This window comes from Melanotaenia boesemani, chromosome 16, assembly GCF_017639745.1.
Source record: "Melanotaenia boesemani isolate fMelBoe1 chromosome 16, fMelBoe1.pri, whole genome shotgun sequence".
Lineage (NCBI taxonomy): Eukaryota > Metazoa > Chordata > Actinopteri > Atheriniformes > Melanotaeniidae > Melanotaenia > Melanotaenia boesemani.
Genome location: NC_055697.1, coordinates 15,845,415 through 15,863,234, shown reverse-complemented (window position 1 = coordinate 15,863,234; position 17,820 = coordinate 15,845,415). Strand labels below are relative to the sequence as shown.

Below are 17,820 nucleotides of genomic sequence, written 5' to 3'. Positions count from 1 at the left end.
AGTGTGGCGGCAGGCAAAAACAACATTATCAGTGGTTGTGTATCCTACTTCTTTCATTACTGTTTAGATGCAGTGCAGACAAAAATAATTAGACTTACGCAGACATAATCATTCAGGTAAAAATACTGGACATCAATATCAGTAGTATAATTACTCATAATATATTACTTTCATCTTAACAAGTACACTTACTTTTACTACTTCCTACTCACAGCACGTAGCATATGATAACCATTTAATTCTAAATTTAGAGTTTCATTTTTGTCAAATCAGACACTTGTCCTTGTGGATGTACGTGACCTACAGCACTCATGGCTCTCATCTCTTCACTTTTGTTTTCTCAGACGTGATTTCACCCATGCACTGTGGAAAATTAGGGTGGGTCAAACCTGACAGAATTTCTCCAAGACACAAGGGTTCACTCTGCAGCTGTGTGTGACTGTTCCTGCACGTACACCTGATACTGAGCTACTGTGGAGGCCAGCCAGCAGGAAATCCTTTGTGAACATGACTGCTGATATTATTGTTTTATGTGGTTCTGTGTGTAGGAGGATGGAGAGTTTGTTCTGGAGGGGCTGTTGAATATCTACTGGGGTCTCCGCCGACCGATAAGACTTCAGATGTATGATGACAATGAAAGATTTCGCCTGAACAGGTACAATAATCTGATTCTGACTGAAACACAGAGGTCTTCGTAGTCTCCACAAACAGCAGTGGGTTTTGTAATAAAAACAGTGCCAAACAGGGTCACAAAATAGTAGAAAAAGTCATACACCAAGAACTTTAAACTGCCCTTGTATTATTTAGTTGAAGTGAACAAGAAATAATAACATGAGTCCCTAACCAATGGAACTTTACTGTGCTGTGACTCAACACAAGAAAGAAGAAGTTAGCTTGGATTCATGGAAACATGGCAGCAAATCCACACAAACAGCCTCTCTGACCACCACTGAACATTTGGACACAAGTGATGCAGACACCGGACTCTTGCCTAAAGACAGACTCAACAACAGACTGACGGGGGAGTGGGATTCAAACCAGCTGCCTTCTGATTACTGGATGATTTACTAAACCACCTGAGCCCCTGTCGCCCTAATATCCAAAACATATTCTATATTCTCATGTGCAAAGATCTAAGGCCTTTGCTGGTGATGCATGTAATAGTAGTAAATATAGATAGAGCATGGAAATGACTGAAAAGTTAATCAAAACTGTAAATGATGGTTTTAATTCCCAGCTAGTCATTTTTTCATCTTTAGACCATTTCGACCTGGAGTACCGTATGTGCTGTATACCATACAAGCCTGGAGCAACACACTGAATACGAGGGCAAACTGGTTTGCCCTTTCAAACTGTTTTTGTGTAATATTTATAGTTTCCTTAGAGGCAAAAAAAAATTAGTTATATGTTTTCCAGAAAACCATAAAAATTTCAGAAGGTTGTTTTAAATAAAACTTCAGGTTTTAGTGGGGTAAGCTAAACTGAGCAAATAATTTACTTTTTGTAGCATCATATTTCTACTATTCTAGCACTTGTAAAGTAAGCAAAAGGGCATTTTTCATTTATCCTTGGCCACATTCAGGATGTTAACTTCATGTAAGCAATAAACATCTTGTAAAGTGACACAAGTTAAGATAAAATAGAACAGTTGCTAGAATTACCAAGACACAGCTGACGCATTTGTCCTTTGTCTATCCCCTTCAAAAACAACAGATCTGTTGAGACTAAACAGTCATCCACAGAGTCCAACAATAACTCCCTGAGCAGAGCGCCTGGACCAGCTGGTGAGCATAAACACGTGCAGTCATCCTCACACACACTGACCTGTCGGTTTAATCTAGATTACTCACTCACTCACACTCTGAAAGGGATTACGGCTGCACATGTGCTTCATTCAGCACATCTAATGGAAAGCGTGGCTCACATGTTGTAGTATATTTAGATGCTACCTGGATCAGGCCATGAAACTAAAAATAAACATTGTCAGACTCCCTATTAACAGGCCTGACAGGCTTTTGTAAGGGTTCTTTCTGGTTCACAGTTAAACAACTGAAGAAAAGTTTTCTTTCTTTACATTATACGCGCTCATCCTCAAACACAGGTTCTTGAAATTATGCCCCCCTCATAGTGGAAGAATCAATCTTATAATTTCAAAAACAGAAAATAACTAAGTGAGCTCTATACTATTTCTAATTCATTTCAGGCAGTTCAGTATGTCATGATGCATAGCTAGGTTACCATCTATTACAACCAAATTTTGCTTCTGTGTTTTCTTAAGGTTTTTATATCAAGTCCAAATGTTTTTGGTCCGTCATGAGAAAAACCGATGGCCACAGATCCGGCAGTTTGTTTTTTTTTTTTTTGTTTTTTTTTTTCTTCTTCTTCTTTTGTTCTTCTTTAAGAAACAAAAAGTACTTTCTCAGATAATTTAATTCCTTTGTCACATCTTTACTCTTACACTTGCTGAAATTTTTATTAGGTACAGCTGTGAAATTTAGCTCTATAGAACAGCTCTACAGTAAAGTCTACTTTTACAAACCTATGTTTTTAGACTTTTTTTTAGCATTTTAAAAGAAAGTCCAGCTTGGTCATGTTTACTACTGAGGTCATATTGAGTTATGTTGTGCCGAGTTAAATGTAAAATCCTTCCTTATTTTGGCCCACATATTGTATGTTAATGAGTGTACATCAACCATAAATATAACATATAGTTGATGAAAAAAACAAAATAACGTATAGTTATTTGCTTATCTTTTAATATGAAGCAAAATACAAATGCAAAGTATATTTTCAAAATTGTTAAAGTCCTTTTTTAAACTTTTTAAAATGCAGTGATTCTGATGTAGATTTAGTAAACATTTGCAATTTATTTAGAATTTAACAGCAGCTTTCTGCTGCTTTTACAGTGTACTTAAATATGTGATTGCAGTTGGACTGCTTTGTATGAGTTGTAGTTTTAAGGTTTTAGCACTATTCAAAGTCAATGCGAAAAAGTTGTTACTGGTTTAAAATTTGTCTCAGTAATGGTTAAATTTTGAAAATGAAGCAATATAGAACAACCTTTGAACAAATGAAGTGTAAAAAGAGGTGTGTTCTTGTCTGTTTGCATCGTGGAGGTGGTGACACAGGAGGTCAGGATGAAGAGGACTCCCCACAGTTGCTGAGAACCAGGAGCGATGCTTCCTTCATGCGGATTCAGAGGCGGTCAAACACACACACTGCCAGAGACTTGCAGCGATTACGCACACACAGGTTCTCAATCAACGGTCACTTTTACAACCACAAGGTACAATAAACAGAACACACTTGCTAGCATACGTTTATGTATCCCCTTGTTGACATATCTGCAGGTGCAGAGGGGCAGAGTTTCCTCTAACTGTACTTATCCTGGGTTTCACAATAGCCTGCATTGGGCTTATTTCATTAATGTGCCACAGAAAACAAGGTTACAAAGCAGGCCTGCATTAGTTTTTCCTGGGTATAGCATGTGTAAATGTTGATGTTGGACAGATTCCAGCTGCAGATGGAGGTATTTCCTTTCTGTTTTAGGTTTCCTGGTCAAAATGTTCAAAGACTTTAAGTCCAGGAATCAATAAAGTCTTCCCTGTCCTGTACTTATACACTGTACTCTAACAAGAGCTTCTCATTTATATTGGTCAGCATGTTCTTTTTTTCCTTCCTCCAGACATCTGTTTTTACACCTGCTTATGGTTCAGTAACGAATGTTCGAGTGAACAGCTTCATGACGACAGGACAAGTCCTCAACCTGCTGCTTCACAAGTTCAGGGTGAGCAGCAACTGCCGGTCTCATCTCATGTGTTTCAGAAGCACTTTAAATAATTTGTTTCTTTCAAGGTGGAGAATAAATCTGAAGAGTTTGTCCTTTACATGGTGCACGAGACTGGAGGTAAGTTGTTTTGGAACTAGAATTTTTTTTCTTTTTGTATTAATGTGCTTATGAACAGTTTTTGTCTGTGATCTTGTAGAGAGGACCCGGCTGAGGGATGGTGAACACCCGCTGGTGACTCGTGTGCTTTACGGACCCTGTGAGAAAATTTCCAAGATCTTTATCACGGAGGCTGATTTGGGAGAGGAAGTCACATATGATGTGAGTCTGGGCTTCCTGCCACAAGTCTGTTGTTTCATCGTGTTCAGGATAAGTGACTTTTCTTTTTTTTTTCTAGTTCTCAGTATGGACACACAATGAGCCAGTGAAAGATAATTGAGAAAGCCAAGGAAAGATATCCTGTTGTGAGCTGTTGTAAGAAAAATAAAACTATACTATAAATAAAACAACTTGCTTGACAACTTTACACTATAGTTTATCACTCATTTATATCATCTCTGTTACACATGTCTAAGGGTCACTTCTTCTAAAAACAACTAAATGATATTGCTTACCAGCTGTATTTTGAAGCCATATGAAGTAATTTGATGTCAGGCCTAGCATTCTATTTTCAATTAATATTTTTTTTACTTAGCTTTTTTTCTTTGTTTACATGCTTGTACATCTGCATGGTAGGGTGTAGTTTCATAAAATAAGGATATGAGTATCTCACTCATGTTGATGTTTAAATTTTTCTACCCAGGTTGCCCAGTACATCAAGTTTGAGATCCCTGTTTTAGACAGTTTTGTAGAAAAACTAAAAGAGGAAGAGGAACGGGAGATAATCAAACTGACAAGAAAGTAAGTCAAGAATCTCTCTGCAAAATGAGTTGCTAAACTAACTTATGTGAATCTAATATGTGTGTCTCCTGCGAGAACTGCAGAATCAAAACACCCGACTGAGCTTCAGTGAGCACAGTGCTTGTTTGAAATGTTCATCACTTACTGTTTGAAGTCTGGTGTCATTTTTCAGATCATATGACTGACATTTAAGTCCTGGAAGAGAAACTTTTTTTATTGCTTATGTTGTGGTTGCTTAACATAACTTACATTATTTATTTATATTATTATATTTGAATGAAGGGTCTGCTTTAAGGTTAGATGAAGCTGGGTTTAATATGTTTTACTGGGATCATGTGGCCTGAAACATGTACTGTATGTCTCGGGTGGGAATAAATGTGCTGAATGACAAAAACAGCCTCATATTGGGGAATTTTTGATTTGGTCTTTCAATAAAATGTGTGAATTAATTAAACTAATGAAACGATTCCCTGTATTCCCTTTTAAATAGCTCATATTTAGCTCATTTACAGGTTTTGAATGATATTAAGAAGAAGTAACAAAATAGTTGTATCTGTCTTAATTTCAACACTTCTCTGTCACTCACTGAAATTCTCTAGTTGGTTGGTTGGCCACAGTGAAATTATTTTTGTAAATGAGATTTTAATTTAAATTTAATAAATTTGAGAATTTATTAGACATGAACATTGTTGTTGTTTTGTTTTTGTTTTTTTTGCCACACTTTATAATTGCACAAAAATGCCAAATACTTTACTGAAGGAAAGTGACAAAAGTACCAAATGATTTCTTTAAATTGCTAATGTATAAAGATTCATTGTGTTGTAGTGTCAGAAATTAATTGTGATATTAACCCATAAGAACCCAGCGTGACATATTTGTCACATACAGTTTCTGAGACATTTTGCTTCAATTTATGGTTAAACTTTGCTTAAAATCCTGTTGAACACAATCTTGTCTTCTGTTCCCAAATAGATACCCAGAAGCAAAAAACCACATTATAATATTTTTAATCTATCACATGGTAGTAAATGGTAGATATTTAAAAATTGGACTTTTCTTACCATTTTTTCATGGGTCGGGCCTTTATGGGCTAAAAAATATTTTTGTAATTGGTGAGGAATTGATTAAAAATGTGGCTCATTGTGTTTTTATAACATTAGAATAACCAGTTAAAGTCCAAGGACAGCATAGGTATGTACCCCTGCTTGCCACTGTAGGTACTACAATAAAACTACCAGAAGGGACAAAGCAGACACAGCTCTAAGAGCAACCATAGAGGTATTTTTTCTATATGAGGGTGGAGTGGAGTTTTTCTGTTGGTTGAAATCTGCCATTTATGCTACTATATATATAGTATCACTACTTTCTACTCACTGGACTTTTAGTGACATGTATGTATTGAATTTGCATGTGTTTACATTTGGGTGCAGTAATGTGTGCCTTTAATAATAATGTATTTTTTTCTTCTACCTCCCCAGGTACAGCACTCTGAGGTCTATGATTCTACATCAGCTCGAATGCAGAACTCATGACAGTGACAGAGTATGAGTGTATGTATGTGTGTGTGTGTGTGTGTGTGTGTGTGTGTGTGTGTGTGTGGGCGGCGGGGGGGGGGGTTACAACACTAAGGTTGATTTACTGTGGAAAATTCAAATACTGTACGTAATGGTAAACAAGTGCTTCTACTTTTAGAAATCAATACTTTGTAGGATCTCTTTGTATTATATGTTCTTATGACAGTTTTGATATCTGCCACTAATATATTCATACTTTGTATTAAAACTCCTTCAGCACATATACTGATATTTATTCAAAAGGTTTTTTGCTATGTATCTTTTAATAAAACTGCTTCAATGTTGTACCTATGGGCCTTTTATTAAGTAATATAGGGATTTTAATAGATTACTATAATACTGTCCTTATGCTGGATTTCTACTGATACCAAACACAATACCCAATTTGAATTTCTCCGAAAATGAAAAAAGAAAAATAGCCTTTTTTTAATACATTTCCCGAACTTTCACAGCATGAGCACAGATTAGCATTGTTCTTTTGAGCGACTGTCTTTGTCAGCTAGTTCCCATGAGCTTTGTGTGCATGAATCAACATTAAACAATGACAGTATCCTGAGAAAGCAGACCAGTTCCTATTTCCCACAGTTTTACAAACAGACTTATAATATTTAATGGACCTACCTTGACCATACAATCAGATGACACAGCATTGTTATTTTTTTAATGCATTGGTAATGATATAGTCATGTATAAACACATTATTCACAAACTATGAAAAATTCTATTATTTACCAGAGGAAAATATAAACAGTCACAGGAGAAACCCTGTTTGAAGATTGCTCCTTAAAGTCTCTCTAAGGATTATGCTAGACAGAAAAAAAGCATATTTAAGTATCTAAATTAATTGCAAAGGTTTTTGAAGAGATGCAAAATGCACTCCCTGGTGTAGAATAGTAACACAGGCTTTTACACTCCACCAGATACTGGGGGTTTTACAAGTTTACTTAAATTTAGCTAAGCACAATTGCAGTGTTTATATTATACAAGATAACTCTCAAATTGTCAGTGGAGCAGTAAAGCAACAAGCACAAAGAAATTAATTTCAAAATCTTTTTTTATTGACTGAAAAAGGAATACAAAAATCCCAAAGAAAACTAGCTGGCCTATAAAAGAAGTCAACTAAATATAACAATACTCAAAAGTGTAACTTATTAAACAAATCAAACTCAACTGAGAAAAACTGACCAAACACAATGACACACAAGGGTAACTTATATAGTGGTTTGGCCTAACCAAAGAACACACACAGGGGAAAACAAAATGGCTAAAAATAACTAGACAAAGATTCAAAACTAAATAAACTTGAGATATTATAATTATTTTAACCTATAAAAGAATCTGCCCTTGGACAAAAAATCTTCCACACAGATTATTTGAGAAAGCATCTGAGCACATTTCACTGTGCCAACACATAGTGGCTGTAGAAATACTTATGAAAACACAAGTGATGCAAAAGTTTATTTGACTATTCTTAAAAGATGTTCATTCAGCTGTTTTTTTTTTAAGGGATGACACAAAAGTATTATGCTTTGTAAAAAAGATGTGAATAAGAATGAAAGGTTTTGTAAGTTCTGTTTTTATTTTATTTTATTTTATTTTATTTTATTTTATGTTTCCGAGATTAAGTTAACATTTATGGAATCATAAAAATATAAATAAATTAACGAGTAGAAAAGAACAGAAAAGACAATAACAAATAAACTATTATCTAAAGCTTATAAACTATTTTCCTAAAGCTTGAATTCTCTGAGACATGGCTTTCACTAAAAAATAAAAAAAAAGAATTTAAAAAAATCACATTGGTGGTTTCTTGTATGGCATTTAACAAATCACATTAGCAGGATGGGGCCTTGTTGTTTTTTCCTTTATTACTTTTCACTATTTGCTAGGCATGTTATTACACTGATGTATTTCTATGGGTAAGGATTTACCCATCACAGAAGCCACTTTCATTAATGGAAGTAGAAAAGTGTCCAATTTTCAATGTAGACATTTTCTGTAAAGGGAATGACTACCATTTTCCTTGTCCCTTTACCTGACATTAACCTCACATCACCAATGACTGTAGAAATTTCCTTCAGGGACTGGTTTTTAAATGCTTTATTGGACTTTATCCAAATAAAAGTTCCATCATCATCTTGCTTGTCTAGTACAAAATTATCACTAAATACAACTTTCATTCTGTAAACATCTGTGCATATCTGGTTCTCTTTATCTATATTGTTATATATATATATATATATATATATATATATATATATATATATATATATATATATACAGAGAGAGAGAGAGAGAGAGAGAGAGAGAGAGATAGATAGATAGATAGATAGATAGATAGATAGATAGATAGATAGATAGATAGATAGATAGATAGATAGATAGATAGATAGATAGATAGATAGATAGATAAGATATAGAAGTATAGAAATATACATATACAAGGCTCAAAACCATCTTAATGCAATGTCCCAGAGAGGATTTGTTTTCACAGAACTGTATACAAGGAAGTAATATATGTATTTTTATATATTAACATATTACACTTAACAAGAAAAACTATAACATTATAACATATTGTCTCAAGTCTGTGAGTGATATTGTTGATTTATTGTGTAATTTTACTTTGATAAATCATGTTATTTAGTGTGATCCAACACTTTTTGTCTGATTTAGGGTTGTCAGAATTTGAAAGTTAAGATGCCCTATCAGTTTTTCTTTTAGCACATGCTAAAAAATCCATCACCATGGGCTAAGCCCCGAATCTGTTTCAATCCTAAATCCGCCCCTGTTGGCCACCACAGAGTCCAGACATGAATCCCACTGAGAATCTTTGGGATGTGCTGAAGGTTTCGTGCCATGGTAAGTACAAACAAAACTTTCCTTCACCCAGTGCCTTACAATACAGTCCTAAAGACTGGCTTATTATTCAGTAATTTGGTTTTCATTAACTACTTTGTTAATGCGTTTATTCCATAGACTGTATTCTCGCACTACAAAACTCCAGTCCAGTAGGTGGCGGTGATGTACAGCTGTTTGCTAACACAACACCCTCCACCATAAACATATTGGTCTATATGTATGTTAATACCAGCTACCATTGGAATAAAGGGGGGGGGGGGGGGGGGGGGGGGGACTTTGACCGCCGAAATGGTCATATAAGTAAAAAATTAAGTGACTGAAAGGGGTGAAAAAATGCGCGACCGATGTCATTAGATGCAGCTATGGCTCAAAGTGTGAACGCAAACGTAGTTGTAGTCGGTTGCGGGATATCAGGTGTAGCAGCGGCGCACAGGCTCGTTAAAGCTGGATTTAATAATGTACGTATACTTGAAGCTACTTCAAGAAGCGGAGGACGTATCAAGACAGGCAAACTTGGTGAGCATTCATGCACAAATGCCTGCAGTTATTCAGGACAGATCACCGAGTTTGACCGTTCTCATATATATATATATATATATATATATATATATATATATATATATATATATATATATATATATATACACGTGTGTGTGTGTGTGTGTGTGTGTGTGTGTGTGTGTGTGTGTGTGTGTGTGTGTGTGTGTGTGTGTATACTTTAACAAACTTCCCTCACCCAACCACCCATCTTCCCTGGGTAGCTGTTCATCTCAAGCTCGGGTCCTCTACTGGAGTCCTGGGAGCTTGAGGGTCCTACTAGCATCTTAGCTGTTCCTTGGACTGCACTCTTGTGGATAAAACTTTCATTTCGGTGCAAATGTCTGCATATTGCTTATCTGTGTCAGTTGCTCTTTTGAAAACGCCTAAACACATCTAAATTTTTGTTTCCACGTCTGTAGTGTTTGGTAGGATGCAGCATTGTGGTTCCAAATGAAGATTCAGACAATTATGGATCTGCATATCTGAGTGAATATTTTAAATTAAGATCAAGAAATATACTGCAGGCCTGAAATCAACTAGAAACTGGGAAAGAATTTCATTAAATCCATTAAAGCCAAGCATGATTTCTTAACCACAGTTATTTTTACAAAAGATAAATGCGCCATATGCTCTTCTGTTGTAGTTAAACAAGTTAGTTATACGCAAGTCTGTTTCGTTTTTCTCCACAGGTAATATTATTACCGAAATAGGTGCAACTTATCTTCATGGTCCATCTGAGAAAAACCCTGTGTTTTGTCTGGCTCGTGACTATGGCCTACTAGGTCCAGAGGCCCTTACCCCAGAAAACCAAGCCATTGATGTTGATGAATATCCTCCCTGGGTCCCTAACTGGTTCAGCAGTTCAGGTGACCATACTCAAAAATTCAACCCACCACGTTTCCTTTTCAGTGACTGCTATAAGACTGCTTGCACAAGGTGTTATGTTTATCCTATGTAATGACCAACATTATGTGCCCTTTAGTCTTTTATTGAATTTTGGGGATAAAATGTGATTGTGACGACTGTATACTTCAGGTCAGAGGCTGAGTGCTGAATCCATGAGTCCAGCTTTAGAGTTGTTTCATGAGGTTCTGGATAATACTTGGCAGTTCAGGAAGCAGAAAGAACGATCAGGAGCCAGTGTTGGCCACTACATCCGATCAAAGGTACATTTTCTTTCAGTAGCCAAGATTATGTTTTTGTTCTTTATGATAAACTTAAGTATTGTTCCATGTCTGTGTGCATTTGTGTGCTCAGAGTGAGTGTTTGGTGTTTTTTAGGCACCGAAACGAGCATTAAAGAAGTGGAAAGATAAAGATGAGCCCACCAAAAAGCTGCTGCTGTCTGGCATCAGTGCCATGTTGAAGGTGGAGTGCTGCGCCAGTGCAACTCACACCATGGATGATATAGATTTGGTTGGATATTCTATGTACAAGAGTATCAAGGGAGTGGACTGCACATTCCCAAGGTTTGCTCTGCACCACCTCACACACACTCATGTAAAACAAATGAAGATTATGAAAATGTATCAAGAGGTTGATGAATAGACTTCTTAGTTATTTTACTCTGAGTAGGTCACGACAATGCCGTAAGTATACCTGGAATAATTAATAAATGAGTGACAATAACTCACAAAAATAAGTTTATGATTTCAGTAACTTTTTAAGAAGCACGCTTTCAGTTACCCTTTGTTAAGTATAAGATTTTAATACATTACTTCATCATACAAAAAAACAAGTTATTAATTTATTAAATTTACCTTTGCATTTTTTTATTCTCTGTGGGCAGTTTTGCGATTATTAGAAATAACCACAGACGGAGATTACATGGTAGGAAAGGGGGAGCTAAAATATACAGTAGCAGTTCTTGGCATGAATTGAACCAGTTATTCTGTTTCTATATCCTATAGAATCTTAAAATTCCCATCTATGTATTTATGAACCCTCAAAAATGATAGTTGTTTCTATTTAAAATTATGCTATCCATATTAAATATTAGATGTCACTTTAAAACTTTGATTTTTTTTTATTATGCAAAGATTCTGATCATGCAAGTCCTGATTGCCAACGAAAACATAACCTCTGCCTTGGCAGATGTAACTATAGCCGACTGCATGTTGTTTTTTCTTTTTTTTTTTAAGTTGGTGTGCTTTAGTTCCATGCTGGAAAAGCTGTTTTGTTTCTTATGCTTTTTACTCTGCCATCTACAAAGAGAATACTGGTCCCTGGGCTGGGTGGTGGACACAAATTCCAGTCTGATTACACCATAAAACTATTTAAAGTTTTTGTAATGTTATTCTTGTGATATAACTGACTAACTTAAAGTGGGGTAGTATTTTTAGGGGATGTACAGTACCCATTAAATCTAATCGTTAAGTGTGTCCAAACCTTTGAACGGTTGGGCTGTGGGTAACATTGTTCATGCATGCATCTCAGCAGTTTTCTAAGTAGTAAGCAGTAACTTGAAATTCACAGCACATACTAATTATCATCACCATGTCATCACTAGCAGGTATTAGTCAGACAACTGAAATCTATTAAACATCTATATAGCTACTATAACACTGTGTAAATTTATTTGGACATAAATCTAATGAAGGGCTATGCTATGGAAAGCCGTTTTATTCAAAATTAAATAAATAGAAAAATAACTAAATTATTGAATATATATATATATATATATATATATATATATATATATATATATATATATATATATATATATATATATATACATATATATATATATATATATATATATATATATATATGCATTAATTTATTTAATTGGGATCATGAGGACACTTTTATTTTGGAATAATTTTTGGGAGCAACATATAGTGCAGCACCACATTGTGCTGCGCCTATTTCGTGCTTCTGTTTTATTTCGGATCCTTATATTCAAATTAAGGGGCGGGGCTTCTAGACGTGGACTGAATGTAGTAGAGGCACACTAGTCTGACCACACCAGCGTCACTCAACAAACTCTGCCCATGTGCCCCGCCCCTTAATTTGAATATAAGGATCCGAAATAAAACAGAAGCACGAAATAGGCGCAGCACAATGTGGTGCTGCACTATATGTTGCTCCCAAAAATATATATATATTTATATATATATATATATTTATTTATATATATATATATATATATATATATATATATATATATATATATATATATATATATATATACATATATATATGTATATTCAATAATTTAGTTATTTTTCTATTTATTTAATTTTGAATAAAACGGCTTTCCATACTATGCAGGCGAAGCCAGATAACTAATCTGTACTCTTTCCTGCAGTGGGTATGATGGCTTGATCAGCCACTTGATGTCAGAGCTCCCCCCTGACTTGGTGACCTACAATCGACCTGTTCGCTGTGTCCACTGGAACGGCACAGAGGGCGGAGTAAATCCTGTAACTGTGGAGTGCGACGATGGGGAGAGGATTGCTGCTGATCACGTTATTCTTACAGTGCCTCTGGGTAGACTTTTACTCATACACTGCACTGTTTTTCATTTAAGTACATGAATCCACATAATTGCAAATGGGATGCTGTGACTTCTGTCGGAGCTGAAGGGACTTTTTTGTAGGGATATGCTTGTTGGAGGGAGGATGGTTTAAGCACATCTAGATAATATGTAAATAGGAGCTACTGTCACATTAACATAAAAATTGTATAACTGCCATGTAGTAGTCTTTTAACAGTGTGATTGATTTACATAATCATGTCACCCTTCCTTTATCAGAGCTGATTTTTGACAGTATGCAGTGCTTTAGTACCAGGGACTTTTTCAGTCAACTAGTTATAGTGTTTTGCTGTCACTTGAAGGCAGTGTCAGATATGTGTGGTACAATTTAGGCTATAGGCTCTTTTGCATGTGCTAGTACTGTTGTTGGTCATTGAGCTTTGCTCCGTGGTGCAGACAGAAATCTCTGCAAGCATACAAGAATAAGTAATGAACTTTCCAAGTTATATTGAACACTGACTGGGAGATAAATGGGGAAACTGATCAAAGAAAAACAATTAATCAAAAGTCTTCGGGACAGCAAATCCCACCCCAAAAGTGTTGTTACTCTTAAAAGTACAATCTCGTGCTGTTTCTAGAACATTAGGAACTACTAGAGTCAAAGAAGGCTCTTTTAAAGGCTGCAATTTCTAGGACATGTCATTAAACCTCACCAACAGACTGTAATGTGAAGGATCCTTTGACACCCTACAATCTTTTGTTCACATCAGATTGTTGCAGACAAACGTCTCAGTTCTGATCCAATGTGCATTTAAATATCACTAAAGTTTGTTTTCATATTAATTATTGTCACCATAAAATTTTTAGCATTATAATGTCCTTAGTCAAAGAACAACAAATTATAAATTGCTAATATACACAGCTGCTACTTAGCAGCTACCAGATATTCAACAGCCATGTCATTTTCTTAACTCTTGTGACAGTGGGACCATTCTGACATTTGCACCCTTGTCAGGTCAGTGCAATGATCCATTTTTCAAATATAAGGAACTTCCTATATTTAATTTGTAACCTGCAAAGGATGTAAACCCATGTTGTTAAGTCCGTGGTCCCTGTGGTGGCAGCACAGAGCTTCAAGGACTGGAATGGTTTTTAGTCCCTGGAAATAATTTTTGTTGATAAATCTCCACTTGTAACGTTATTAAACTTTTTTCATTGTCTTTTTGTTTTTGTCAGGATACCTCAAGAAGCACCACTCAACCCTGTTCTCTCCTCCTCTCCCAACCCACAAGCTGGACTCTATTCACCAACTAGGATTTGGTACATGTGATAAAATATATGTTGAGTTTGAATCACCGTGGTGGGATGCTGACTGTGAGGTCATCTACTTGGTGTGGAAAGATGAGGTTTGTAGTAAAACCTTTAAGACAAGTACAGATTTAGTTATTAACTTACTCTCTGTGTACAGATTTATTTATCTGTACAAAAGGTTGTATCACCACTTTGTGTTGTTACAAATTCTAACATGCATCACTACTTTCTTAAGTCATAATATTTGTTGCCATGCTAATCCTATATTTGCAAATAACCTTGTAATCTCTTTAAATTTATTTAATGGTGTAACTCAGATTTAAAAAACATTAAATATTTGTTCTATATTCTTTGTCATCAGGAAAATATTTCAGACCAAGTGTCGGATAAAATCCAATCCTGGACTAGGAAGATACCAGCATTCACTGTGATCAAACCCTCTGAAAAGTCAGCATTGTTTTAGTCACAATTTTTTTTGCTGGTTTTTTTAGAAATTCAATTATTGATAAAGCAAAACAGCCATGTGGCCTTTTTTTCTTTTTAACTTTCAAATTGTTAGGGGTAGCCATGTTCTCTGCGGCTGGATCGCTGGCCTTGAGGCGGAGTACATGGAGACGCTTCCTGAGGAGGAAATCAGGCGTTCCATCACAGAGCTCATTTACACATTCACAGGTGAATCTGATGTCTGATCTAAAGGAAAAAAAAATAAAAAACATTGGTGTACTCAGTATTTCTGGAGCAGTATAATATCTATAATTACTTTTTATTGACACAAATAATATTCACAGATCATAAACAGCTTACCATCACACTAGAACTTAATTATAAGAGCTATAACTAGTGTACATTAGACAGTCTCATTAGATTTACTGTTTTACTGTTTCAAATCAACTGAACTGAACAAAAAAGGAACATTTTTCTAACAACCAAGTGCCAGTAATAAATTTATATATCCATTCTTTAATCTTAATCTGTTAGAGGATTGTAAGATGTACACAAGTACATTAAAGTTCTCATGAAATACATTTCTGGTGTTTAAATGTCTTATAGTTTAGACAAAATACCTACATTGTCTAACTGATGTAAATTAAATTGGGATTAAATATGTCTGTTAGTAAAATAAATAGTGTCTATTTTTGTGGTTTAGTATTCTCCTCTCTTTTACTTCATTGTCCAGAAAATAACAAATAAGTGCTGGGCTGGATTCAAAGTCCAAAATTTTATTGCCCTGCAGCAGGTTTTACTGGATTAAGCAACAACTCTTTCGCTGCACTTTATATATTGTAGTTTTATTATTTACTAAAAGGTTTGAGCCCTAGTTAGTTTTTATATTATCATGACTGTGTGTGTTTAGGAGACCGTACCATCACACCAAAGAGAATCCTGTGTACACGGTGGTTTAATGATCCCTGGACGTGTGGATCCTACTGCCACCCAGCTTTACGTTGTTCAGCAAAGGATCTTCAGAACATGAAGGAGCCCTTGCCTGTGAAGGGAAAGTCGTCACAGGTGCATAGATTAACATGTTTTTATTTACACACAAAAACATTTGCATACAGTACATACAGTATCACCCCTATGAATATTTTAATTTGATATTGATTAATTGCATGTACTTCAGCCTTTGCAGGTGTTGTTTGCTGGAGAGGCAACTCATCCTTGCTACTACTCCACCGTCCACGGAGCACTTCAGACTGGGTGGAGAGAAGCTGACAGACTCATCTCTCACCACTTATCTGGCAGTCTATTAAACCAGTCAGGCCAGAAAGTTAAAGTATAGACAGCTGCTCAGCACCAGTTGTTGTTCAGTGTCTTTAAATGGCTTCAGGCAGCACTGAATGGTCAGTCTCTTCATCTGAGTTTGACACTGGAGCCTTAAAATGCTACTTGTAATTAAGCCATGTCTCCACTTGCACTCTCCTTAGAAGAGTTGCATCATGGGAAACATCAGTGCCAAATTGATCCATAGGAAAATACATAGAATAAAAACTTTCCGTTGTAAGTGTGACAGTTCTGTTAATTATTTATGACTTGCAGGACTATACAGAATCATTTTAGGGCCAACAGGAACATGAGTCAGGTACATACGTTGGCTCATAAAAGAAGTAATTGTCCAGTAAAACATATGGGCCAAGGAAAGGTCTGTGGTTGTCATACATAAGCAATGGCGTAACTAAACACATCAGAAAGGACAAGTCAAGGTAAAGTTCATAAAGCAGTTAGAAAAAGCACAGTAAACAATCTGATAAAGACAGATAAGTTCTGTCAGGTTAATGATGGAAGAGAGTTGGATGAATGTGCATCAGCAGCTTTAAAGGAATTGTTTCACGGCAGACCGGTAGGATCTGCTGTGATTATTGGGTTAGAAAGCAATTACATTAACTGCATAACAAGCAGGTAACTGTGACAAACAAAACAGAAGGATTGTCACAATTATTGTGTATGAATTTGCCTATCTGTAATCTCCACTGTCCTTGAACCAAAAATGTCAACTAGTCAGGACTTGTTCGCACGTTGCTGCTGGCTGAGAATCAGATATAAAAACAGTTTTTCAAGGTTTAATCAAATAATCTGTATAAGTCAAATTCATGAATGGCACATAAATCAATGCTAGTAGATGGATCGTATGAATTAGAAGACCAATTAGGGCACAATTTTGCAAGTAACATTGACATTCTTTTTTTTCCCTACTGTAATGCCATGCTGATTACAAAGAATGTAAATGTAACCAGCAAAGCAGATTTCCATTTGTCTATAATTATATATATAATGAATAAAAAAATACTTTATTTGTTGTCATGTTTGTGTTTGTGGTGTTAAAATCAAAACTAAAAATACTATGTAATTACTGTGTAATTCTTTTATTATTTATAAATAAATAAATAAATTGTGTTTTGGCTTTAATCTGGTTTTGCTGTCTAATCTCAACATATACAACGAATACTGAAAACCAGCGTTAATGTTGGTATTTTTAGCAGGGAGGAATATCTAACGTTACCAGTTTTACAGCCTTGTGAATGGTGAATGGTGATCCAGTGTTGTTGATAATTTAACAGAAAGACACGGACTGCTATAAACGCCAAAAACAAACACGCTCCATTATTAGCTGTCAACTGCTGTAACAGTATAAACAGTACAAAATTATTATACTAATTGTTTATTAGACTATTGATTGTGATTAACATGGGCAATAGACCCTGTCCCACCCACCAATCTTCTGGTGGTCTTTTTTGTTCAATTTTGCCTCAAATTCAAGTTTGACAGGAAGGTGCTCATACACAGGTCTTTTATTATTGTTGTTATTATTATTACTTGCGCCACTGCGGAGGTTATGTTTCCCAAAATCATTGGGGGGAAAAAATTATTAAA

The 17,820-nt window shown here is 35.5% G+C and overlaps 2 protein-coding genes and 1 long non-coding RNA gene across 5 annotated transcripts in view; 2 read left to right on the top strand and 1 right to left on the bottom strand.

Moving 5' to 3' along the window:
• Positions 1-6,546, top strand: part of rassf4a (Ras association domain family member 4a) — a 21,393-nt gene extending 14,847 nt beyond the window's left edge. The window contains exons 4-12 of one of the 2 annotated variants that reach the window (XR_006013085.1): positions 549-655; positions 1,714-1,784; positions 3,117-3,286; positions 3,686-3,787; positions 3,856-3,907; positions 3,987-4,108; positions 4,185-4,261; positions 4,590-4,687; positions 6,166-6,188. Coding sequence is in view for 1 of the 2 variants with exons in the window: in XM_042009643.1 (XP_041865577.1) it covers positions 549-655; positions 1,714-1,784; positions 3,117-3,286; positions 3,686-3,787; positions 3,856-3,907; positions 3,987-4,108; positions 4,590-4,687; positions 6,166-6,235 (792 nt within the window). In the remaining variant the exon portion in view is untranslated. Of the gene's footprint in view, positions 1-548; positions 656-1,713; positions 1,785-3,116; positions 3,287-3,685; positions 3,788-3,855; positions 3,908-3,986; positions 4,109-4,184; positions 4,262-4,589; positions 4,688-6,165 lie in introns of both variants that reach the window. The other variant, XM_042009643.1, reaches the window with a different exon arrangement.
• Positions 3,912-17,820, bottom strand: part of LOC121655178 — a 16,691-nt gene continuing 2,782 nt past the window's right edge. Inside the window, exons 2-3 of the long non-coding RNA XR_006013086.1 lie at positions 16,320-16,325; positions 3,912-3,923 (exon numbers count right to left, since the gene is read on the bottom strand). This is a non-coding gene — a long non-coding RNA (uncharacterized LOC121655178). The remainder of the gene's footprint in view (positions 3,924-16,319; positions 16,326-17,820) is intronic.
• LOC121655173 (peroxisomal N(1)-acetyl-spermine/spermidine oxidase-like) lies at positions 9,400-17,343 on the top strand. Of its 2 annotated transcripts, none has more exons than XM_042009641.1 (10): positions 9,400-9,639; positions 10,353-10,529; positions 10,699-10,829; positions 10,944-11,131; positions 12,973-13,154; positions 14,377-14,546; positions 14,813-14,898; positions 15,011-15,123; positions 15,806-15,960; positions 16,082-17,343. In XM_042009641.1, the coding sequence occupies exons 1-10, from the start codon at positions 9,468-9,470 to the stop codon at positions 16,229-16,231; spliced, it is 1,524 nt and encodes a 507-aa protein (XP_041865575.1). In that variant the 5' UTR covers positions 9,400-9,467; the 3' UTR covers positions 16,232-17,343. The 2 variants fall into 2 exon arrangements, with proteins under 2 accessions (XP_041865575.1, XP_041865574.1); XM_042009640.1 differs by having other exon boundaries at positions 16,073-17,343.

Bases quoted from the DNA above. Each gene is read 5' to 3' on its own strand.
- LOC121655173 (XM_042009640.1), top strand. From the start codon at position 9,468: ATGTCATTAGATGCAGCTATGGCTCAAAGTGTGAACGCAAACGTAGTT. The intron at 10,530-10,698 runs GTGACCATACTC...TGTATACTTCAG, and splicing joins TAACTGGTTCAGCAGTTCAG to GTCAGAGGCTGAGTGCTGAA. The intron at 15,124-15,805 runs GTGAATCTGATG...GTGTGTGTTTAG, and splicing joins GCTCATTTACACATTCACAG to GAGACCGTACCATCACACCA.